We start from the raw sequence: 26315 nt of genomic DNA, 5'->3' as shown, positions 1-26315 counted from the left end.
CCCCTCTTGTGTGGCCCCAGTTCCTGGCCAGCCAAGGACGACGGGTGCTGGTCCACAGCCAGAGGGTTGGGGACCGCAGTTCTAACCCATACCTTGAAACATCTTAAAAGTAACTTCATTTCACAGGCCTTTAGGATTATTTGCAAATAACTGAGACTGTAATTATTAAATCTACAAATGTCAAGGGTCTACTTCACATGTTGTTATCATCAATTAAAGGGAGCAGTTTAGAGTAGTAGTGAAAAGCACAGCCTTTCAAGTCTGACAAATTGGGTTTTGAATTCAGGCTGTATTTCTTAGTAGCTGTGCCACCTTGGGAAAATTACTCACTCTTTCTGAGCCTCAATCTCGTCATCTGTTAGAGGAGACTGATCATTATAGTCACCTCCATGAGGTTGTTGTGAGGATGAAATAAGACAATATGCCTAATGGACTAGGGACACCAGTAGGTATTAGCTTTTCACTTGTATAATTATTATTAAATTACAATTTCTGGGCAGGGATTATACCTTATGTTTGCCTGTATCCTTAATGCAACCATAAAAACAGTTAATTTATTTAAAAACCTGGGCTTCTAAACAATAAGCTTTAATTTTCAGAATAAAAGACTTCTGTATAATGTAGGTCAAATGAGGTGTGAGCTAATGAGAAACAGAAAACCTCCTGCAGCCTCTTTGGCTGAGGAGAAGTGATAGCAGTGTAGAAAGCCTATTCTGAGCCCCTCCGCTGTGTTTAGTAATCAGCAGACTGATGAAAGGAAGGGAATTTCATCCCCATTAAAAATAGTAGAAATATTATGCTTACTTGAGCTTTCCAAGTTTCAGCCTAGCTCATTTGGGTCTGATTGCCCAGGAATGACCTCAGAGAATTTTATTTTTTTCTCTGCTCTTAAAGTAACCTCAGCCCGATCACCTGTTTTCTTCTGTCAGGGAATATCTCAAAGCCCTCTGGCAAGCTCTTTACTGTGGTCAATCCTGTTTTTGAAACCTTTACTGATCTAGAAAATAGCTGAATCTGTGCTGTCTAGGAGAACAAAGATTGATGAGGAATCTCCAGAAGTTGTCACCAAAAATCCCTTGACTTGTAAAGTGGCACTGGAACTTGTTGCCAAAGAAACAGTCTGTGGGATGGGAGTAGGGGGCACTCTACTGTGAATATTTAATAGTACTTCCCAAATAAATAGCCTCTCCTGACATGAGATGGAATTTCTGTTTTCCTGCTAAGAAGTTGGTGTAATCGTTATTTTTAAAATATACCTATTGCTGAGACTGTTGTATGAAAATAGACAAGAAAAAGGAAAAAGAACCTCAGCAAAGAAAACTGTATTGCAATCACTTTAGCAAACACTTCTAACACAATGACTAAACTCTATAAGCAAACTGTAACAGCCGCCACTTACCGGGCCCTCACTGTGTGCCAGGCACTTCCCATGCATTATCACATTCTTACATTTAATTCTCATAATGAATCTATAAAGTAGGAGGTAGCATTGTCCTCATTTTGGAGATGAGGAATGTATGACTCAGAGATACTAAATGACTTGTAGAAGGCCATACAGCTCATAAATGATGGAACCAGACTTTAAGCATATGTTGCCCTGACTGCTGAGTCCTAACCGCTCTAACTGCTTCAGCTTACTGAAGAAGACAGTAGCCCCAACAGCAAGCACAGCTTGGGGCTTAAGTAAAAACATCGTAGACGCTACTGAAAAGGACAATGCAGAATCAAACAGAGGGGATACAGAAGGAGGTGGTGGCTCCATCCATTCATCTGCGACTGGAAAGATAGTAATACCTGGTAAAAGAAGAATGGTCAAATGAGACCACATTTTTAGTTAAATGTGTATGTTTTTATGAATCATTACATCTATTTACCTATGTAGTGATCAATTGTTTTCAAATACATCTCATTTTTTTCTAAAGCCTCAATCAGAGAGTGCTTGTACAGCACAAATACTTGCATTTGCCTACTCCTACTAATCATAATTACCAAATGAATATTTCCTAGGATGCTCTCCTCCCTCTCCTAGTCTTCCCACACCTTTTTGGTTTCATTTACAGTAATTTTTATAATTTATAGTTATATGAAGTGTTTATTTGTCCAGTGGAAATACGTTGCAGAAGACATGGCTCACGGTAGGAGATTAAAATTATTTTTCTAGTTTGAATGAGAGTGTTCAGTGAAGAATTCTATTTCCTTATTGACTAGTAGATATTCTTTATAGTTTGGGAACATTAACCCCTTGCCTGCCAAATTTGTTGCACATATGCTGTTTTTCACGTTCCTTTATTTTTTTATTTATGATAGGTATTCAAAGCTAGAAATAAGGTGTGTTGTGATATTTAGCTTAATCTTTTCATCACTGTAATTTCTTTTTATCATTGTATTTGTTCTATCTTTTAATGATTTGATACCACATTTTTAATTCTTAAATGGTCTGGAATTTATCCTTAATATATGATATAATTAAGAATTTAGCTGTTATCTTCTCAAATCCTAATCTCATATTTTCTTCCATATTTCTTTCTGATTTTTAATGTATATTAATACTTTTGTTCCATTTATTCATTTATCTTGTTAGTACTTCCCTATTTAAATTATTATTGCTTTATAAAAATTATATATTTTTTTTTTTTTTTTTTTGAGACAGAGTCTCGCTCTGTTGCCCGGGCTAGAGTGAGTGCCATGGCGTCAGTCTAGCTCACAGCAACCTCAAACTCCTGGGCTTAAGCGATCCTACTGCCTCAGCCTCCCTAGTAGCTGGGACTACAGGCATGTGCCACCATGCCCGACTAATTTTTTGTATATATATATTTTAGTTGTCCATATAATTTCTTTCTATTTTTGGTAGAGACGGGGTCTCGCTCTTGCTCAGGCTGGTCTCGAACTCCTGACCTCGAGCGATCCACCCGCCTCGGCCTCCCAGAGTGCTAGGATTACAGGCGTGAGCCACCGCGCCCGGCCTATAAAAATTATATTTTTAATGTGATCTAATATTCTCTAAAGCAAAGCCTAGCACTTTTCTTTTTCCAATTTTTTTACCATTCTTGCCTGATTTTTCTTTATGTGGAACTTTAATATTTTACTAGTTATAATACACTCTGACCCATAGCAGGTTAACCAATCTTCCCTCACACCACTGAATGATCCTCTGACACTTTGAACCAAATTCCTGTGATTGATCTCCCTCTCCAGCTCTGCACTTGACTCAGGATTTCACTCCATGAGTGCATGGCAGCATGGGCATTTCCCATCCAGACTTCATGCCCTCTGCTTTTGGGAATTTCAGCCTCTAAAGTCATGTAGAAGCAAATTATGATGAAATAAAACACAAAAAATCAATATAGTGGAGTAGAATGTCATCTTCAACAGAAATGAAGATTCAGTTCAGAGTGTAGGAAAATTACATTTGAAAATCTTCTAAATTACCTATTTGGTTTAACATATATCATTTTGTGCATGTGATATGTGTAATAATATGTACACATTATAGTACATAACATATATAATACACCATATGTTAATATAACAATACACTCATTTAGAGGAATGAGAATTGTCAGTACTACTTAAATTCATATTTTCTCTCCCTCCACCTTCCTCTTCTGAACCTGCTGATTTTAAAATATATAAATTGAATGTACTTATGAGAAGCCAGAAGCTACCTATAGGATATTATCTCCTGGGTTTTGACATCTTTCTCTCTTTTGCCTCTCACATCTTATCACTAAATTCTTTTTAATTTAAAAAAATCTTTTCTCATCGCCCTCCCTACTATTACCAACACTAGCTTCCAGTTCAAACACTGAGCATCTAACCACGATCCTAGAGGGTGTTTCTCCCCCTCCCTGCTGAATGCTTCCCACAAGTGACCCTTCCAAAGCTCTGTTTTTATCATTACAAGCCTTGCTCAAAAGCTGAATTTGGAAGAACAAAAGACAAATTCTCACTCTATCTGCATGGTAGACAGAGGCCTCCTGCTTCTTGAGTTTTCTGTGACTAGATCTCTGATTTAGGAGACAAACAATGTGGAAATTATTTTTTAAATCTTTATACCTTCTTTCATTCAGGCCATGGGTCTGCTCTTTTGCAAACAGCAAATCATATGTAAGACACATATTTTGATTCTCAATTTGGCTCAGTAAGTCTAATGTTTGCCTCAGATTTTAAGAAAAATTTTATCATCAGTCTTAAATTTTAGTGTTAGAAGTCTTTATGTATTTGTGAGTGTGCCTTTGTCATTATAAAGGGAGAAACTGGAAGATACTGCATCTAGGGCCACTAGATATGTAATATATCATTAGATGCTTCTAAACTATTATTTAATAAATATTTGTTTGAAATTGTATCTCTTACGTCTGTGAAAAGATTAACTTCAACATCTGGAATTTCTCAGCAGGATTGTTTGTAGGGATGAATGTAATTATATGAATTAATCATTGCCCATTGATGGAGGTGAGGGGTCTTCACTCTCCTGTCTCTCTCACGCCAAATGCATTTGTTTCTCTGTCTGGTACTAAATGCTCACTATGATTAGCTAATTTAACTTCTTATTAAGCAAGGGGAGAACAATCTCATCCCTGCCTCCTAAGCCATACTATTGATTTTGAAATTTGTCCTATGGGTGATTTAGAGGTTATGGTGCAGGAGAATAATATTGTTATATTTGTGTTTTAGAAAGAAAACTGGCAACAGAATAGGGAGCTGAAGCCAAGAAAACAGTTGGGAATAATTTGTTCCTGCCAGCTAAATATAGAGCTTGCCTTCCATTGCTCTTTGCTTCTGGAAGACGGTTAAGACAGGGGAGGAAATTAAAAAAAAAAAAAGAAAGAAAGAAAGAAAGGAAGAAAGCTGAAAGAGAAAGACAGAAAGAACTCTCTGGAGCAATTTATATAAATCAAAAGGAGGAGTGAGGAAGTGAAGCTTCCATTCCTCTCACCTCAAGGTCCTGCCTGGTATCTCAAGCCTAGAAACCAAAAGCTACTACAGAAGACTATCTCCTAGGTTTTGACATCTTTCTCTCTTTTGCCTCTCACATCTTATCTTATCACTAAATTCTTTTTAACTTTACAAAAACTTTTCTCATCATACTCCCTACTATTATCAACACTAGCTTCCAGTTTAAAACACTGAGCATCTAATCATGATGCTGGAGGGCTTTTCTCCCCCTCCCTGTTGAATGCTTCCCATAAGTTACCCTTCCAAAGCTCTGTTTTTATCATTACCAGCTTTGCTCAAAAGCAGAATTTGGAAGAACAAAAGACAAATTCTCAGAATAAATTTTAAGACTCCAACCCGCCTACCACCCAGAGTGCTCTCATTTCCAACCTGCAGTCATAGTTTTCCCCCTGGAAACCTCCTTGTAATCCTCATTTTTTAATTCTACACATATCAAAGTCCTTTCAATCCTTCAAATAATTCAAAATTCACCTCAAATCCTATTTCTTGTTACAAATTTTTTTGATGGGTAGGGACAGTCCACACTTTTTTCATTTAATACAAGGGCTTGAAATTTTACCAAGAAAGCCCTCTTCATTTCTCAATGCATATTATTGATTTAAATGTTGGCAAGCTCTCAAAAATCACCCCATAGTTCCTAATAAAAATATATTGCGTTCAATTCAACCAATATTTATTGTGTACCTAACACATGTGAGGCATTGTGCTATAAACATTCTCAAGATACCAGCATTAAATGATAAATATGCCAAATGTCTGCCTCTGGGAGCAACAATTAAAAAATTTATTCATTGGAAGAGTATCTCCACTTCAACTATATTATTAACAATTTGCAACTTTTCAAATAAGAAACTCTTCCTCTGTTGAGTTGGTGAGTTCCATAAGTAGATGAAATTGTGATGGAAGTTACATAAGTGTTAAGTGGCACACATTTCACTTTTCACAGCAAGAATCCAGGCTCAACAGATACAGAATGTAATCAAGCCTTTAACATTGGACTTTACACTTAATTTTGATATTTAGATTGCTAATTATTCTATATATATTAACAGTGCCTTTCAAGGGGTCAGAAGTTTAGGAAACTGTGATGCAGCCATCTTCCATACCACCCTCATACAAGCACCTGCACTGTGTTAAGATTTCTCTGCTATTAACTTTTAAAGAAAGCAAAAGGAATTTCTTTTAATTATTTCACCTGAGAGGAAAGTTTAACAAATGAGTTGTTAAAAGCGATACTAAGAAATAGGATTCATAAAGGAAACTGTCTATCAGGAAGTAGACAAACCTGGCCAAATGTATGACTGTGTCACCCCTGATACTTACACCAAGAACCATGTGTCCTCTCGTACTCTTGGCAAAAATTCTTAGGAAATCAACTGTAGGGAATCAATAGGTCCATCAGACAGGAAGCATAGTTTTCCAAAGTATGGAAATTTTATCCCAGAGGTATTTGGATATCACAAAGAAAAATGAAGGGTTAAGCCTCATAAGAAAGCAAGTATTATATCCTACGTTATATATTGTCTTTGGCCAATGCTTTCTAATTCTTCTTTTTCATATCTTTAAATACAGAATCCCCTTCACCTACAACTGAGTTTAGAGAATTCATTAAGTTCTGATGCTGATGTCACTGTCTCAATCCTGACCATGAACAACTGGTACAATTTTAGCTTGTTGCTGTGCCAGGAAGACTGGAACATCACCGACTTCCTCCTCCTTACCCAGAACAATTCCAAGTTCCACCTTGGATCTGTCATCAACATCACTGCTAACCTCTCCTCCACCGAGGACCTCCTGAGCTTCCTGCAGGTCCAGCTTGAGACTTTGAAAAACAGCACACCCACAATGGTGATGTTTGGCTGCGACATGGAAAGTATCCGGCGGATTTTTGAAATTACTACCCAGTTTGGGGTAACACCCCATGAACTTCGTTGGGTGCTGGGAGATTCCCAGAATGTGGAGGAACTAAGGACAGAAGGTCTGCCCTTAGGGCTCATTGCTCATGGAAAAACAACACAGTCTGTCTTTGAATACTACGTACAAGATGCTATGGAGCTGGTGGCAAGAGCTGTAGCCACAGCCACCATGATCCAGCCAGAACTTGCTCTCATTCCCAGCACAATGAATTGTATGGAGGTGGAAACTACAAATCTCACTTCAGGACAATATTTATCAAGGTAGGATACAAAGCCTGGGTTATATCCCCATTCATAGGGCTGTGACAGGAAGTAAACTTTACATATCTATTCCCTTTGCAGAAATCTTAACTCTGAGTAGCTTTAAACTCTAATATTATTTCTTAAAGGATTTCTGGTTACATAAGGCTAGTGTCTCTTGGTCTGTTACATGTAATTTGATCTATAGACTTTTAAGTGCTTGGTATAGGCAGAGCATTCAATTCTGCTTTTACATCTTGACTTAGCCCCTCACTACCTGTTGTGTACCTGGAAAGTTATTTAAAAGCTCTAAGCTCCATTTTCTAATCAGTAAAATGGGGTAATATTAAATAGCTTGATGTAGTATAATAAAGATACCATGAAATTATACACAAAAAGGATCTAATACCACATTTGGCTCATAAGAGATGCACAAAAATATTTCTTTTCTGGCCTACTGCTTTCCATATCAATAGACTTGAACAAATCTCTCTAAATCTATAAAGAAAAAAATAGTCAAGCAAGAAATGAACTTTTCTCTCTCCTCCCAGGCCTTGAAGCGAAAGGCAGTCTAAAGTAGTGGTTATGTTAGATTTCCACTATCCTGGCCTCACATCCTACTCCCCTGCCCCCGCCCCAGTTTTATCCACAGGTATTAAAAGAAGGCTGACCAACCAACTTACTCCTTCATGTGCTACCGGTATTCTTCCATGTTCCCAATGGCTTTTGCATTTTTAAATGAGAATAACATTGCTGTTAGCACAGATCTGAGGGTAGAGACATCATCAGCTCAAAGACTTCTGTATCCCATCAGTTGTCCATAGTGCCTACCAGGAGGAGGCTGGCATCTATATGCATGGGATGTTTTTGTGTCAAGAACTGCCTGTGTTTCGTTCTTTAACCAAAGACATTTTGACTGTAGGTTGACTTATGATTTTATAAATCTAATTGAAATATGTGGGGCACAAGGGAAGGAATGTTCCATAATGTTCTAGTGGCTAAGAACAAACTAGAAAATTAGGACTAAGACAGTCTTTCCTTTTCTTTCCCTTTAAATATGTATATTTGTGATATACTTTTAAAATGTATAATTTTGGTTTAATAAATCTATGACAAAAGTTCTAAAAAAAAAAAAAAAAAAAAAAGTAGTGGTTAAAGGAAGAGACTCTGGAGCCAGACTCTCTGAGCCTGGTGTTCAGCTCTGCCACTTACTACTTGTGCAACTTAATCAAGTTACTTAACTTCTCTGAGCCTTAGTTTCCTACGTGTAAAATGGGCATAAGAGTAGATCCTATTACCCATTGAATCATTATAGACAGACAGACATCTATCTATGATAGATGGACCAATGGGTGGACAGATACAATAGGTGAGTAGAACTAAGAGTTTCACAAGCGTGTTATTATATTTACATATTATGTTTTATTTTCTATATAATTATGTATGTATATTTTAAATTAAATACCTTTCTGCTCCAGTACTTCAATCTGATTCAGAAGCTAGTATGAAAATTCCCATTTAAAATAAAGAATAACCCATCATATGGAAATGGTTTTCATGATCCTTGGAAAAAAGGAAATACCCTTAAAGGATATTTTATAGGGGCTTAAATTTTCTCCTGAAAAAGTCCCACCTTAGGTCAGAGAGGCCAAGTTAGAGGATTATTGCTATTACAAAGATGAAGCTTTACTTGTAGACGAGGCCCCATTTTTAGTTCTCTTGGAACAATGACATCTGACTATATCGAGGAAGACAAGGCAACCTCATAGTGTCTTACCTTTAAAAAAAAGACATGGATATTTGATAAAAATTTAGGGGATCCTAAGAATTTTACATTTAACATTTAATTCTACATATATGGATCAAACACCTACTATGAAAAGGCAATATGCTAAATGCCATATAAGTGGGCAGAGTTAAAGACCAAGAGCCACCTATAAATTCCTTAAAGAATGTTGTTAATAATTCAAATTTCTTTATTAGAAATCTATTAATAATAAAATTAGATGTTCTATCATCATTTGAACTTTCCATTTTTCCCATATTGTATCTGAATTTTCACAAGATTAAAGTCTACACATATTTTATTTCACAGCCACTAGCCAGATTTAATCCACTGTTTGTGTGCTACCATGCAACTGAGGCTCAGGGTTTTATCTCAGATAGGAAACAGTCTCCTTCACAACAAACATTTAAGCAAAGCTTTGATTTATAATTTCAAATAGTCATTATTTTGGAAGGACAGTCATAAACAGCAGACAGCAGACAGGAAAAACCACTTATGAAAACTACATTGAGTTATTTAGCATCTTTCTGTCTCATGTAAAATGGAGGGCACAAGAAAAATGATTCTGTTTGGATCCTAAAAATGTTTAGAAATTACAGGGAGGAATATTTGTTGACTTCGGTTATATGTACTTTAGGGTCTCGTTTTATCAAGATCAAACTGATCTTCCTGGCTCCTGAAAATGTAATTTATATTAAAATTATGTGCCTCCTTCCACAAGGGTCCCATGACATTTTGTACATAAAATTATATGATGGTGCTTAGCCCATTCCATCATCATTATTTGCCAATTTGTCTGACTTCTAAGCTAGAATATAAATTCTATTAAGTGGAAACACTATTATTCAGCCTAGTCCAAGGCCTACCATATAGCAAACACTTATTAGATATTTATTGAAATTGACATAGAAAGAAGGAAAGGCAACTTTCTATTATATTTACATTCTCCATCATCTGTTGCTATAGAAGAAAATGGGTGGTTGGTAGATAAATATTATCTAAATTAAAAACATGCTATTTTTTTAAACTTAAACTTACCTAGATACTTACTGGCTGGTTTTCATCTTATTTTCCTTTCCTTCCTCCACCTCCTCCTTTTTTTTTTTTTTTTTGTGGGATGTTAGAAAGGTAGATAACCTCTGCCCTCATGGCTGTTTATTCCATAAACTTGGAAGGTTGTAAAAGAAGAGTGTGAGGTTTGGAGCCCAGCAGCAATTCACAGTAAAGGTCAATGACAATATTTTCACCCCTATAGCTACGTTTGAAATGAACTCAAAGAACTTCAGAAAATATGCCTAGGACTTATTATTATTGTTATTGTTACTGTTATTGGCAGGGTCTTGCTCTGTCTCCCAGATTGGAGTACAGTGGCAGGACCCTAATAGCTGGGACTACCGCTGTGTAACACAATACCTGGCTAATATTTCCTATTTTTTTATAGAGACAGTGTCTCGCTATGTTTCCTATGCTGGTCTCAAACTTCTGGACTCAAGCTATCTCCTGCCTTGACCTCCCAAAGTGCTGGAATTACAGGCATGAGCCACTATACCCAGCAAATATGTCTAGGACTTCTGAAACTCCTGAGGGATACAGGCAAAGAGAGAGTTTGAAAGTGTTCAGAAAAGGGTCAAGGGAAGTAGGGAAAGCCCTGGAAGGAGTCTTTATAATGAATAACTGAAAAGCTGCCTTAAGCCATAAAACATCTGTGGATTTTTCATCATCTTTATTTATTTTGTTTAATGCAGTCTTTTAGAAAGTTAGTTATTCTCAGTCCATAAGTCACATCTGCATACAGTAATTTTCTTAATTGTTCCTAAATTTTGTAAGGCTGACCCCACTTCCTCACTGCATAATGAAAGTCAGGAAGATAATGAGCCATGAATAGCGGGGTGTCAAAGTTATGCAAGCTTTCATTCCTCACACAGTCATTTTCAGTTTGTGCAGACAGAATTGTTAACATCTTAAAATGTTAATGAAATCACCAAAAACATGGCATTTTCAGCTCGGCTTTTAGACTACAAAAATCATTTCTCATGGCAGACTACACGGATATAATTACAGGGATAAGAGCTTTTATTCTTGCTAGGTCCCCACATGCCAGAGTAAATGTCCATCATAACTAAATGTAGAAAAAAAATCATCTGGGGACCAAGTTTATAGTGTGAGCAATTTGTTTACAAGTTGTTTTATTAAATGTTAATTGTTTGAGCAATTATAGATGGTATATTATTTTGGTAACACCTCCCTAAGTACATATGCATGGGTGATTTTGGCCAGCCAATGACCATGTGTTGAACCAGGGTGAGGTAGACAAAATGAAAACTTGAATTCTGCCATTTGGAGCTGACAGTCCAGTCTATGAGGTCAAAAGTAAGTAAATAGTTATAAAACAATGGGACATGTGATTTTTAAGAATAGAGATATATTCAGATACAGAGAGAAGGAAATAATTAACTCTTGAAATTTGGTAATGAAGGAAAAACACGAGTTGGCTCTCAATAAATGAATAGGGGTTCTCAGGTTTGGAACAAAGTCACAGGCAGTGGAAATGGTATATGCAAATTCATCAAGATCTGAAAGAGAAATTTAGCACGGTTGGAGCATTAAATGCATATGAAGAGGATGTGAGATGATTCTGGAAAAGTCATTAATTTGATAATATACCACACAGGGCTTTTATGCCAAGCTAAGGAGTTTGCATTTTATATGCATAGAGGATGTCAGCTGAATGGCAGAACACTGGCCATGACACATCTATAAAATCATAATCCTGTAACAAATTAACCAAATATGTAATACAGTATAAAAGCCTTGCAAGTAATTTTTAAAAGCCATTAGAATATAAAAGTTGTTTTTATTTCTCAAAATTGATTTTAGCCTCACCTACATTTACTCCCTTGCTGCATTCTGAACACCAAAATCTGGTGAAAGTGAATAGGACTTTGAGGATCTACCTGCTGTTCCTAGGATTAGGGTTTGCACATGCTTATCTGAAGGCCCTAAATGCTAATGAATTCATTGTTCCTAGAGAAAGAGCTCCCTGGTTGAGTTAGTCATAGTCTGGTCAAGGGCATTTATCCTTATTTTAAGAATTCCAAGAGTCTAGATACTGATAGACACCTTGTTCTTGCTCTGAAAAGTCCCTGATCTTTTGGCTAATTAACCATAGTCCTGATAGTTTATTCTAGCTACTAAGTGGGCTGTAAAATTATCCTGCCTTTTTTCTTTGAATAGTTTCTGCAGTTCTGTTCTGTATCCCATGAGAATTATATCAAGTAGGCAGTGATTAATTGATGTATACACTCACAGATATGTGTTGAAGTTTACTAATATTAGCTTAAGCTTTTGGCTGGAGACACAAAAAATAGAAGACAAGGGGGCCTTGCTTGCAGGAAGCTTATAACCCCTTTTCTTCTGTTCTTCTACCAGAAGAGGATAGACTCATCTAATTATTCACAGTTTTATCCATTTTTCCTGACTTGGCTGTTTGGCTCTTATTCTTCATTGGGACAACACCCATTCTACCAGTGATTATCCTCTGGCACTTGCTGGCATTTCTAGGTGCCCCCCTCGGTTGACCCAGAAGTCTCAGCTACAGACTGTCTCCTCCTCCAAGCTGTGTTCATCTTTATGCTTACATGGTCAAACAACACCAATAATCACTAACATTTTATTAATAATATATAATAAATGTTTTAATTATTGATCCTGCACATATCATTAAGAACTTATAATGTGCCAGGTATCATGAGGCACTAGGAAATCTTCAGGAAAAAAGATTAAAGCAAATGTCCATTCAAACAACCCAAGGTATAAATTAATTATGGCCCCTAATTCATTCCTGGACATTCGAAGAATTCCAGAAAAACTTGAGCCAGCATGCTATAATTCTAATTTTGGATATTCCTGTCTACCATCACCATAATTTAGTGGCATTGTGACCAAAGCAAAATTATGTAAACTCTATAAACTTTAATTTCCTTAACTATAAGGATATCTATTCTCAAAAAATTAGTATGTCGAAGTAGTATGCGTTAAGATCATTCATCCAATACCTTGTGGGGGAAGATTTAAATCAGTTCATCCAAATCCACCTTCTGGGCTCTTTTGGAATTAATATAAACCTTCCTTAATTGGGATCCTGTTACTTTGTAATTTATTATTCTTTCAAACAAAAGTTATATAAATCAGCAGGCATGATTACCCATATATAAGCATTCTTACCTTAAGGAACTCTACCAAGCCAAACTGGTTAGTCTATATGTTTTAACATGTATTTAAATGAAGTGCAGTTGTATTGAACATGGAAGCCAGAAGTTAGATGCTACTTAATGCTGGTTCCGTAGAGCCCCAAGGAGAACACATTGCTTGTGGGTGACCCAGTATGCTGCTAGAGCTACCGAGGAGTTGATACTTCTAGAAAACACCTGCCTTGGTGTCGTGCATCTCAGGGATCAACATTTAAGGTATGTGTCTCCAGATGCTTCCAGTAGTAACCTTTGTCACTAGACTAATTTGGCCAAAATTCTTTGAACTTACCCATTCCTCCAGGCCACTTAAGTCATGCAAGGTTGACTCTGAAATTTTCACTGTCATGAAGGCTCACTGGAAAATGTGTATTCCCTCAAGACCTATTTTGGTGAATGTGGCTTGAATTTACTTAATCTAAGATCCAGCAGGTTTCAAACTGTGGAATTTTTCCAAATTAGGAGAGCTTCCAAGCTTTTATTTGCCTGAGAGGAAACTGTATCCTTTGTTGACTTTTTTCACTTTGTATGCATCTACTGTAAATTTTTAAAATATGCCAAAAAGGTATAAAGCTATAGAGGGTAATACTTCAGCTCTACTCTGAATTCTAGATCTATCTCTCAGGACCACTGCAATCTCCATACCCTGTAACCTTTCAGGTAGATGCTTGACTGATAAATAGCGCATAATGTCCAACGGCTACGGTGATGCCAAGGCAATATTGGAAGGGACATCAGCATCTTGGCTAGTGCTGGGGCAAGATCCAAAGATCAGAATGAATTAAGTTGGGATATTATACAGAGTGATCAGGAGCAGTTCAGGGTGTGGGCATAGATCATAATTGTGGAGAACAGTCAAGGTTCACACCAAAGAGCAAAAGATAAGGACAAGGACATAGGCGTATGGAACAGATAAGACTGTGGTGTAACACATGGGAGAAGAAAACAGAGAGAAAAATGTGCCTGTTTGCCAGCTTGCCACAACACATGGAAGCAGGAAAAACGAGGAGTATGTCCATGTGTCTGATGTCTTTATGTAGTGACCCCCCCCACACACACACTAATAGTCATGCAGCCCCAAATGTGTATTAAATTATGACCCAATCACATAGATTAGTATTTTTCTTCTCTTGAGAAGAAAGTTAAGAGTGGCAGGAGTTCTCTTTCCACCCTACAGTTTTACTTGTAAGTAACTAAATTTTGCAGGTATTGGCAAAACATAGACCCCAATGATTCATATACATGTAGGTATAAGTATTTAATATATTATTAAATTGCTGTTGCCCATTAACTGATAAAAATCTATTTTCAAAGATGAGCCTTGTATGTTGTTTTAAAAGATGACATAATCAGTGATTACAGTGTGTGGGGCCTTTTTCTCTGAGAATGAAAATTTAGCAATTTCCAATTCCTATTAAATTCCTTATCATCAGAAATGTTTCCCACCGAACTCACTTCTATTATATTTTTGGTCAGGCACAGTGGCTCACACCTATAATCCCCGTACTTTTGGAGGCCCAGGAGGGAGGATCGCTTGAAGCCAGGAGTTCAAAACCAGCCTGGGTGACAAAGGGAAATCACATCTCTACAATAATAATAATAATGATAATAATAATTTCTATTTTTTATGCTATCCATTATTCTGGGGAAAACGTATTGGAACTTTAATGCTTCAAACAATCTGTAAATTGCAAATGTAAATGCTTCCTGGCTTATTGAGCCTCATTCTTCTGGCAAAGTGATGAAGAGCTCTTTAAGAGATACGTGTCTGATTTGAGCAAAAGACACGCGTTTAATTGCATTTACCCCACAAATATTACTGAGCAGTTATTCTGGCCAGGCACTGTGTTGTGCCTAAGATTCAAAGATGACTCAGCATGATAAGTGCTTAGATGAACACTGAAGTCTCTTTCAGCTTGACAGCCTGCAGTGTTAGGAAGAAGAGCAGTGGGAAAGGAGGATTTGTTCATTCCTATCAGCAACTCTGTGGAAGACACTGCTGTCCAAATGTAGAGTTATCAAAACTCCATGCCTTTGAGGATCTTATAGTCTAAAAAGTCAAAGATGAGGTTAATCAACTGCCAAATACACTTCAGTGTACTAAGGAGGATTAGAGAAGACAGCCAAGGAGTCATTTTACATATATCTCAAGAAATCATCTACATGTCATGTTTAATTTGGAGAGCTGCCCCATGTATAGGGAACAAAGTCAGAATCGGACCATAAGTAAGCTCTGTGGCTAAAATGGCCAGATCCATGTTATCATAAAAGGAAGGCAGATACCACAGGGCTCTTCTTCTGTGATACAAGCCACAAAGTGAAGCTGAGCCAGTAACAACTGGCCATATGAGTAGAGAAAGGTCCTCCAGGGCTGTAAGAAAAGAGGGAGATGGTAAAAAAGAGATACCAAACAAACAAACAAAAAAACCCAAAGAGAAATAAATAGATGGATTTCAGAGGGCAGAGGGAGGGGAGCTGGAGAGGCAACAAAAAAAATTAGTTAAATTAAATGAAGATGATCAAGAGCCAATTTAAGAAAAGACTTCTTACTAACAAGACAGAATACTGGCATTTCCTTTACTCAAAGCCCACCAACAGGAAAAGAAGGGCAGGGATGGGGGATAAAGGAGAAGAGAAAATTCAGAAAAATAAAATAAGAGAAAAAATATTAAAGGAATAATGAGTTAACTGTACATTAACCCACATACCAGAAAATGTTAAGAATACTGGGGGGGGGGGGAAATAATCTAGAGCCAGAAGAAGAGATGTAAAATGAGACTAACTTAAGAAATAAGGCAGTTTAGGGAAAAACCCTGAAACATTAAGAAATAACACATATATGAATTAAAATACAAAGAGGAAATATAAATAGTGAATAATTCAGACACCTGGAGGTCTGTGGAGGTTGTGAAATATCAGAATTGGGCGTACGATTTCTAAAAGACTATTCCAAGAGAGAATTCTTTGGGGCTCTTCAATGAAAAAAGCAGGAAAAAAAAACTATATAAGTGTACACTTGTGACAAATGAAAAAGCGTAGAACTTTGGAGGATGTGAGTTTTTGATTGGAAGATTCATTATAGATATGAATCACATGAAGAAAAGATAGGATTACTGAACATCTATGGATCTCTTCCCAAATTCCTGCCTCTCCCAGAAAAAGAAGAAAGGGAAACTTTAATATTCCTTTGTCTCATAGGAAAAGAACTTTATTGAGAAGATTTTTGTTTGTTTGTTTTTTGGTTTGGGGGTTTTTTTGTGGTTTTTATTTTATTTTTTATTTTTTTATTTATTTTTTTATTTTTTTATTTTTTGGCTACATATCAATAGTTGGTAGATCTGGAGCCAAATTAAAAGTGACCAAGAAACAAATATCTAGATTCAGTGCATAAGAGCAAGTAATCCTGACAACTGAACCCAGTAAACAAGAATTAGGTGGCGCTAGAGGGAGGGGAGTTTGAGAAAATGTCACTGTAGTAATGTTGTTAAACATTTCTAATCAGGCAAAGGCAAAAAAATCAAAAGCAAGTTCTCAAAGGCAAAAAGAAAATTGATAGAGCTTTATGGAAGATGAACAAATCTCTCATTCCTTAATATGATGAGATGATCATGGAAACAGAAATTCAGCTCATTTTTCAAGCTATAAGAGGATGATGATATAGGTTTTTTAAAATGATACCAAGAAAGTTCCCAAGGGGAAAAATAAATTTTAAAGCTTTACAGAGCAAAATAGATATTCCCATGTACACGTATGATTAATGAAAGGCAACAATAGGGAAGCAAAGATAATAAGGCAATTTAAAAGAAACAAGGAAAAAAAAACACAATTGAGAGAAGTAGATATACAAAGACAGAAGTTGATGAGTGAAAAAATATCCAAGTAGAAATAAATATATGACCCATCAACAATTAGGGCATGGAAGAAGACCCATGAAGATGAAGATGCATTTAAACAACACAAAAGTAGATTGATATGTTGCCAAAATGAAGACTGGAAACAAGGTGATTATTATAGCGCTACTTCAAAAGCAAGAAAAAATATAGATTTCTAATAAACATAAAAACATAATATTTATAAAACTATATGCTGAGTAAGACAGAAGAAAAACAAGGGACAACGGTTCCTAAAATCTTTAAGGGCAACATTATTTGTAGTAGGAGATTTTTATTTAACTTTAGCAAATTTTAGAGCAAGTTAACAAAAAGTAAAAATAGGACATGAATAATGTAATTAATCAGATAGATTAAAACAAACGTTGCAGTTAACATTTCACAGAGAATGTACACTCATTTCGATTAGTACATGGACTATTTACCCAAAATGACAATATTCAAGCATCCAAAATAGGCTATAAACCTAAGCAGTAGATTTATATGTGTGGAAGTACAATAAACCAAAGCTCAAACCATTTAAAATTATTAGAAAACAACCTCTTGTATCAACACTGGGACAGATCTAAATCAGTAATACAATTATTAACTATTTAGAAAACAAGAGCCTAACATATCAAAATCATGTACATGTGACCAAAGCAATAATTATGGTTAAATTAATAGATTTTAGTGATCAAATTCTAAAAAGAGAAAATGAATCAATCAGTGAAAAGAGAAAATAATAATGGGAAATAGGAAGAAACAAATTTTATGATTAACAAGTAAGATATAAGACATATGATAAGAAATCAAAATAATGTAATCAGTAAATCCAAGGGTCACTTCTTTTAAAGAAGTAATTAAAACAGACAAATCTCTTAAAATCTCATCTAAAAATAAAAAATAAAATACTGATAAGAAAGTGAACATAACATATAAAAATAGACTTTTCTATTATAATAAAATTATATAATTACAATAAATTTGGAAATATCAATAAAGCTGATGATTTTCTACTAAAATTCAAAATACTAAAATTGACAAGTAGAAAATCTGAGTAGACCAAACAGGTAACAGATACCAAATTGCCTACCACCACACACAACAGAGATTATCATTTAAAAAAATGCCTGAACTGAATGATTCATTGATATAATATTTTGAATATTTAAGAAACAGTTCCAACAATATATATCCTACTCTGATAAAAAGAAAAAGATAATAAGTGACCTGATTCTATGCCAAAGAGTATTTATTTCATAATTCAAGTTTAGCTATTTAAAAAATAATTTCTGTTACTATGTATTAGATAATTTGTCCTAAAAACCATGCCAAGAAATTTTTATACATGCTCACAATTTAACTATTATGACAATCTAAAATAGTGGTCACAGATTCTAATGCCAGACATGTAATATTAATGAGCAGGGTGGTCCTTGGCACAGGTGCATGTGCACCCCTTGTGTGAGGACGGTACAAAGTCATGCCCCACCCAAAGAGGCAGCCACTCCTTGGCTCCAACAAATTGCCGTCTTTCAGGAATATAGTCCCATGGCTAACAGTTGTTCTGTTTATGTTTAATTTTTTTTCAAAAAACTCTAGTTTTGTCATCCATCAATTTTTAAACATTGTCTTAAGAGATTATTAAAAATATTGTCATAGGTCATAAAAATGTATGTTGCAACACTGTAGGCCACTGTTACAAATTTTGATCTAAAAAAACAAAAAAAGGCATTTCTGAAGCTACAAATCTAATGTATTTATATTAGAACACATCTAAAAAGGACACATAGAATAATATTTCTTAACTTGCTAAAGACTATCTACACTAATTATGTGTATACCAAGCAATATGGCAGCTAAGATATTAAAAAAAAAAAAACAAGAGAAGATAATTTTAACACACACACACAAAGTGAGAGATTTGTATATGCCATTTATCAGATCTAAGAAAAAACACCAAGAACACAGAAGATCTAAGAAACACAGTCAATAAGCTTTATTTAATATGTACAACTAGAATAAATTCTTTTCTTTTGTCAATTGAACATTTACAAAAATCAATTAAGCATTTGGCCACAAAGGAAACCAAAGTACATTTTTTAAAATACAAAGTAAACATTTTATAATCTACTTCCTCTAATAGAATTAGAATAACAAAAAAAGATAATAATTCCTAATCACTTAAAAATAACTCCAAGATCAAAAAAGAAAACAAACTGAAATTATAAAACTACCTAAAAATAACTTTAAAAAGAAAGCTTAATACTAAAAAATAGTTTAGCCCATATTGAATGGTATTCTGTCATGCACCACATAACAATGTTCTGGCAATGACACACTGCATGTAGGATGGTGGTCCCGTAAGATTATATTATCATATTTTTTCTGCATCTTTTCTATGTTTAGATATATTTAGATGCACAAATACCATTGGTTTCCAATGGCCTAGAGTATTCACTACAGTAACATGCTGTATGGGTTTGTAGCCTAAAAGCAATAGGCTATACCATATATCTAGGTGTGTAGTAGGCTACACCATCTAGGTTTGAGTAAGTACACTCTATTATGGTCACACAAAGATAAAATTGCCTAATGACACATTTCTCAGAATGTGTCCCCACTGTTAAGTGATGCATGACTGTATTTATAGCCTTATTTTATTTATGTATATATTATGTTACATTATATACTATATTGTATATAGTATATATATATATGTGTGTATATATATATATATATATATATATATTTTTTTTTTTGTAGAGATGGGATATCACTATGTTGCCTAGGTTGGTCTGAAACTCCTGGCCTCAAGTGATCCTCCCATCTCAGCCTCCCAAATGCTGGGATTACAGACATGAGCCACCACGCCAGATTTGTTTTATAGCTTTAAATACCTCTATTATTGAAGAAAAAATTGTGAACACAAATATGTCCTCATCCAAAAAAACTAGAAGTGAAAGAGGTGGGGGGAGACCTAGAAGGAAAGAATTAACAAAATAAAAATTAAAATCTATTGAGGAAAAATCCTTAAATTAGCATAAATGATATTATACGCAGCTGTATAGTGACAAATTTGGAGAAAAAAAAAATCATTTGCCAAAATTGACCCAGAAAATCTGAAAGCTGAATAGAAGATATTGGAAAAGTGATTAAAGAATTACAATTTTTTAAAAAGTGCCAGGCCCAGATAGATTTCTGACTGTCTCCTGCAAATTCAAATGGGAAAACAAAAGACTAATCATTTCAACTGAAATAGATCTAAAAAATTTCTTATGAAAGTCCTTTGCTTTCTATGCTTTTAAGAATACATTTTGTCTCATTTTGAAAATACAATAAAACCTCTCTCAAATGAATTATAGGGGAAGGGTATGATCAGATCTATTTACTTTTATAATGCCCTAAATGAATTGAATCAGAAGAGACCTTCCACTCAAATTCCCTTGTCACATCCACCCACCTACTCACCCCTGGGTCTGACATTCTCCCTTGTCTTCCCTCTTGTCTGTGCTCTTCTGTCATAGCAAAGAGCATAACTTCCACTTGCACCTTAGAGCACAACTTCTTTTGCCTCCTCACGGGCTTTGTCCCAGGAATTCTCCCCTGTCTCTCCTGCAGCAACAATTTTTCTATTTTTATATGATCATTTCCATCAGCATAATGCCTGTTTCTTTTTTCCCCATCTAAATTCAAAAGCTATATATATATATATATATATATGTGTGTAAATATAGACATATGTGTGTATAATGTGTATACATACATATTCATATAGATGTTTACTGATTTTTCCCTTCCATCAATACCCCAATTTTCTCCCTCTTTTTATAGCATAATTCTCTAAAGAGTTACCTGCAGTTTCTGTCTTCCCATTCTCCCTTGAATCTGCTCCACTGAGGTGCTCGGCCCCAACACGTCACAGAAATGACCCTACAGAAGTCACTAGTGACCCACACATTTCTAAAGCCAATGATCAATTTTCAGTCTTAATTTTACTTGATCTGTCAGAAGCATTGCGCACACTTAATCACCGTGCCCTTCTTGAAGTATCTTTCTTATTTACTTGGCTTCTAGATCACATCACAGCTCGTTCTCCTTTGTCTCTGGTTATTTCTTCTCAGTTTCTTTCGCTAATTCTTCCATGCCTGTGCTGCCTCCAAATGTTGGAGTGCTCCAGGACTTATTCCTTGGACTTCTTCTCATCCATAATTGCTCACATGGTGATCTCATTTGGTCTCCTTAGATACCATGTATAGGCTCATGGTTCCCAAACTTGTATCTCTGGTATAGACCTCATTCCTGAACTCCAGATAATCCAACTACCAATCTGACATGTGCATTTGAATGTTATAAATTATCTCACACTTAACATTAACAATATTGAACTCCTAATAGCTCTCCCTCACCTCAAACTTGGTTTTGTTACAGTTTTCTTAATCTCAACTAATGGCCACTCCATCCTTCCAGTTGCTCAGGGCAAAAACCACAGTGGCATCCCTGACTCTCCTAGCAACCATATCTGAGCTGTCAGCAAATATTGTCAGCTCCAGCTTCAAAACATATCAAAATCCAACTAATTTTTCCCACCACTACTGCTACTGCCTCAGTTCAAACCACCATCCCCTTTGGTCTGGGTGTTTGAAACAGCCTCCTAACTGGTCTTTTCTGCTTCCTTCCTATTAAAACAGTTATATCATATCACTTCTCTGCTCAAAACCCACCAATGGCTTTCCATTTCACATAAAGAAGAAACAAATTCCTTACAATGACCTACAAAATCCTATTTTCCCCAAATCTCACTCCCCTGTAAATTTTCTCTGACCTCATCTCCAACTCTCTTGCCCCTCATCCCCTCCTCAGACATGCCAGACACAATCTCACTTCAAGGATATTGGACTTGTTATTCGCTATACATGGAATGTTCTTTACCCAGATGGCTAGCTCCTTTCCTTTCTTCAGCTCTCTACTCAAATATCACCTTCTCAGAGAGGCTATTCCTGGCCTTCCCTGCTTTATTTTTCTTCCTTTGCACTCAGTGCTAAATAATATCCCACATATATTACCAATTTATCATATTTATTATGTCTCCTTCAACATAAGCTGTAGATTGTTGTCTTCATTCACTTCTTCATTCACTACTATATCCCTAGCTCCTAGAACAGTGCCTGGCACATAGTGAGTGTTGTGGAATGAATAAATGATTGAGTGCATGATGTGGTGTTCATTTTTTGATGGATAAGTACATAAATTCTTTAGTTAGCAAGTCAAGATTTTGTGTGCAAATATGGCTTCTAAATCATGAATATATTAAATACTGACCTTGCTTATACTGTAAACTGTCTCAAAAACATTTTTTAAATAATTTACAAAGTACAGATTTTATCTCAGTTGTCCAAATCAGCACATATTCTTAGTGACATAATTGGGAGCTTTTAATATTAACTAATGAGCCTCATTCTTTTAAGCAGAGTGGTATCTTGGGAGATTTGCTTATGAAAAAGCTGAATACCTGAACTGCTTTATTAAACACTCACTACATGCAAGGCGCAGTGCTAAACTAGTTTCTCACTCAAAGTGAGATCCAGGCTTTTGTCATTCCATGACAAAGGTATTGTAATATTCTTCTATGTGCTCTCCTGGTCACCATCTCTTCTTCTCTGTATGTGCATTTCACTTGCTTCCAGATCAATATTACTAATGCGGACATCTAGTTACATCATTATGTTGCTCAGAAATCTTCATAGCTCCCCTTTTGCTACTAAAATAAAATCTAACCTCATAGTCTAATTGCAACCTGCTTTTCCTGTATTATTTGCTAATATTTTCTACCCTGCTCTCCAATCAGACTGTTGTGCTAACCACTCCCTCTTACATTTCCCTCCTTCTTACCTTTCTTCATACATTCCTGACTCTGGAAGATTTGTTTAGAGTTCATATCCAGGCTGGAACAGTTATCTGATCAGCACAGAGAATGGTGGTATTATTGTTCCCTCTGATCCAGGCTCTAAATGTTTATTAAAGTAACTTAAGATTACTTTTCTCCTTTTTCATACCCTTGTAGCTCTATGGGCTTACATTGAGTTTATACTAAACTAAACACTACAGGTCTTATTTATATGACCTTTTGTCAAGCTGAGTCTCACACATGCTTAGTAAGGCTCGTGGACTCAACACAACCCTGTGCATTTGGCTCTCTGAATCACTGCCTTTCCTTTTGAAGACTGAATATCTCCTGGGTATACCATCTCCTCTCCACTTCTGCTCCTACCTTAGCCCTGGCAACCCTAAGCCCCTTATGAAACAAGCGGAGAGAGAAGGAAGGACCTTCATTCCTCACATGTGGAATCATGTTCAGCCCCCTCCTCCTTCCAAACTATTTCCTATAGAGCTAGCAAGGAAAAAATTCATTCTAAAATCAAATGTAATGATCATGTCCCTCCCCAGACAAAATCCCCTCAGTGGCTCCCCATTATCTTCACTGTGGCCTCAGTTCTGATGCAATTCATTTCCCATCCTCCTCTCCAGCCTGCTTTTCATTTCTCATCATCACACAGCTTCCGCTCTCTGTCTCTGCCCTTCGTACACACATCTCTCTGGGTTGACAGCCTCATTTCCCAGCTTCTCTTCCCAGCTTACTGGAATCCCTTTTTTCAAGACACAGCTCTGGCACCTCCTCCTCTAACGAGCCTTCCTTGGCACCCCTAGAGGAGAATATGCAGGTTCCCTTGCTCTTCTATTCCAGTGGCACCAGGTTTACCTCTATCATGCTGCTCATTATTACGGTTTGAATTGCCTTCCCTCTTTCTTTCTTCCCCAAACTTAGGCTTTGAGCTCCTCAAGAACAATGAGCTTGTCTTTCGCCTCTGCAACCCTAGTGCTAAGAACAGTGCCTGGTATTTGTATCAGTTTATATTGCCAATAAAATTATTCCTGATTTTTTGTGTGTTTATTCAAGAAGAGTCCTGGGCAAGAAAAAAAGGAATGGGATAGAATTCAATTTAAGCAAAAGCAGGATTTCATTCTTCTAATCTTGTAACTAAGGTAAAGAGCACTTAAACTTTGCTATGCATCGTCATCCCATCAGTAAAGGTGTCTATAAGTAAAAGCTGTCATTGAGATTATTCCAACTTATCCTCATCATAAGACTAAAAATAAAACAGGCACAAATAATCTGTCATAAATGGGTGATTCCCTGGGACCCAATTTTTTGGTGTCAATTGTACAGTGAAACAAGTACTGGGCTTTCTCTGCTAAGAAAATTGCAGACATTCAGATCCTCATTTGCTTTCTTTGACAAATAACTGCCTCAAAGACAACTGAGCACTGTCCTTCTGTCATGCTCTCTTAAATGTTATTTAATGTTATTTAAAACCAATAATCAGGAATAAGTTTTACCAGAATGAGAGAGCTGTATAATCTCTGAAAGATTTCTAATGCCTTTTCCTGAGATGGTTTAAGTATATATTTAGTTGTAGGTAATCTCTCAAGGGCCTATCCAGTTAAAATATATCATTATTAAGCCCCAAATATTCTTAAAATAATGAAGAGTTCCTCTTTCCAAAACTTTCACCTTACTGTCCTGATCATTAAATTGACCAAAACAAACTAACCTATTTACTAGTTACCATTTTATTCCCTAGGTTATGTCAGCAAATGTGTGTCTGTGGTTGTTTTAACAAATCTAAAAGTAGATTTCTTATTGGAAACAATTATAGCCACCCTTCCCTTATATTAGGTAATTATCAATTGATTAATCTGTATATTTTAATGATTTGGCTCCTTCTCTAAAGCAGCAGAAAACTTCTAAAGTCTAAGATAGCTGAGACTTCATTACTTATTGCAAAATAGAATTTAAGTGCTAGCATCCCACTGGTGATTGCTAATATGAATAATTACCATTACATGCAATCTACCAAAATGAATAGTTTCATTGCATTTAGTGAGAGTAGCATCTTCGAATATGATTTACATTTATATCTCTAATGAAAATTAGTATTTACTTCACGCTTTTTTTGATTTTTTTATGTCCCTTTTGTGGCAACATATGCATTTGTAAATTAGGGAATAATATTTATGACAGGCAATGGGCGAACGTGTTTTACTGAGAGCCCAGACTTCTATCATTTGGTTCTTCAAAATATCTACTATGTTACATTCTACATTTCAGTTTAATTCCTTTTAATTTGAAATGTGTCTTGAGTAAATGCTATGAGTTTACCATAACACAGTATTTTGTGTCTTCAACTAGAAAAATTATAATAAAAGTCTTGGAAAAGTGGCCTGGAAACAGCTTTGATTTAAAAAAAACTCGAATGACATTAAATAATAGCTACCATATCTGGAATATATGTTCCATGTCAGAGGCTGTGGTATGTTCCTTACATCAATTATTTCCAACTCTTATAATGAAGGAAGTCTTATTTTCTCCATTTGCTGATGACAAAACTGAAGCATAGATTTAAGTAAATTGTCCAAGGTCAATGCTTGCAGGCGGCTAGGCCAATATTCAAACGTGGGTGTGTTTAATGTCAAAGCCTGGGCTTTTATTCTGACACAGGCCCTCATTAAGACACCACAAGCTCATATGTTACCTCTTATTGTCTTATCTTCCCAGACTCAAGAAAGACAGAGGCTACAACCAAGCCAAATCAGTCTAGTTTTCCTGTCTAGTCCATATCAGAACACACATTGAAAGTGCCCTAGTTCACAGGGTTAGAAATCAGTTAGTAATTTTCCTTTATTTGACTTCTGGCAAAAGCTCTCTCTAGAGCCAGGGCCAATTGTTTTTCTCTGATGACTTAGAGGAAGAGTAGCCTGAAGCTATCCTGAGAATTGCAAGTTGATTTATTATCTTTTTCTTTGTTCCACGGTTGATACCCAACATGCAGTTTCCGCTGGCCTCATGGGGACAGATATGTTAATTGTTTCCACTCTATTAAGAAGAAACACTGGTAAAAGATTTGGCTATTTTTCAATGCTATGAATGCAATTTTTAAGCAATTATAAAAGTATGTGCATACTTATTAAAATTCATTCCTTGTACCAAAAAAATATGTATTTATTGAGCAAATATAGTGGCAATCAAATGTAGTTAACAGTAGAAATGGGACATGCTAAAGATGCCGAGAACCTCCATAACTTGAGAAGTTATGAGAATATATAATTAACAGTTTACAACAGGAAACAGTTAACACATCTCTTAACTAGTAATTAAAATGTTTGGAGTAAGATCAAGAGTCAAGGTGTTACAACCTAAGGGTTGGATCTTATTAGCTCAATGAAACAGAACTGT

General features: G+C 35.9%; 1 protein-coding gene across 1 annotated transcript in view; it reads left to right on the top strand.

The window, feature by feature from the left end:
• Positions 1-26315, top strand: part of GRIN3A (glutamate ionotropic receptor NMDA type subunit 3A) — a 153678-nt gene that overhangs the window by 38610 nt on the left and 88753 nt on the right. The window contains exon 2 of the mRNA XM_069476643.1: positions 6532-7136. Coding sequence (XP_069332744.1) covers positions 6532-7136 — 605 coding nt within the window. The remainder of the gene's footprint in view (positions 1-6531; positions 7137-26315) is intronic.

This window comes from Eulemur rufifrons, chromosome 7 (assembly GCF_041146395.1).
Source record: "Eulemur rufifrons isolate Redbay chromosome 7, OSU_ERuf_1, whole genome shotgun sequence".
Taxonomy (NCBI): domain Eukaryota; kingdom Metazoa; phylum Chordata; class Mammalia; order Primates; family Lemuridae; genus Eulemur; species Eulemur rufifrons.
Note: the sequence above shows the minus strand (reverse complement) of the source record. Positions and strands in the feature narration are given on the sequence as shown.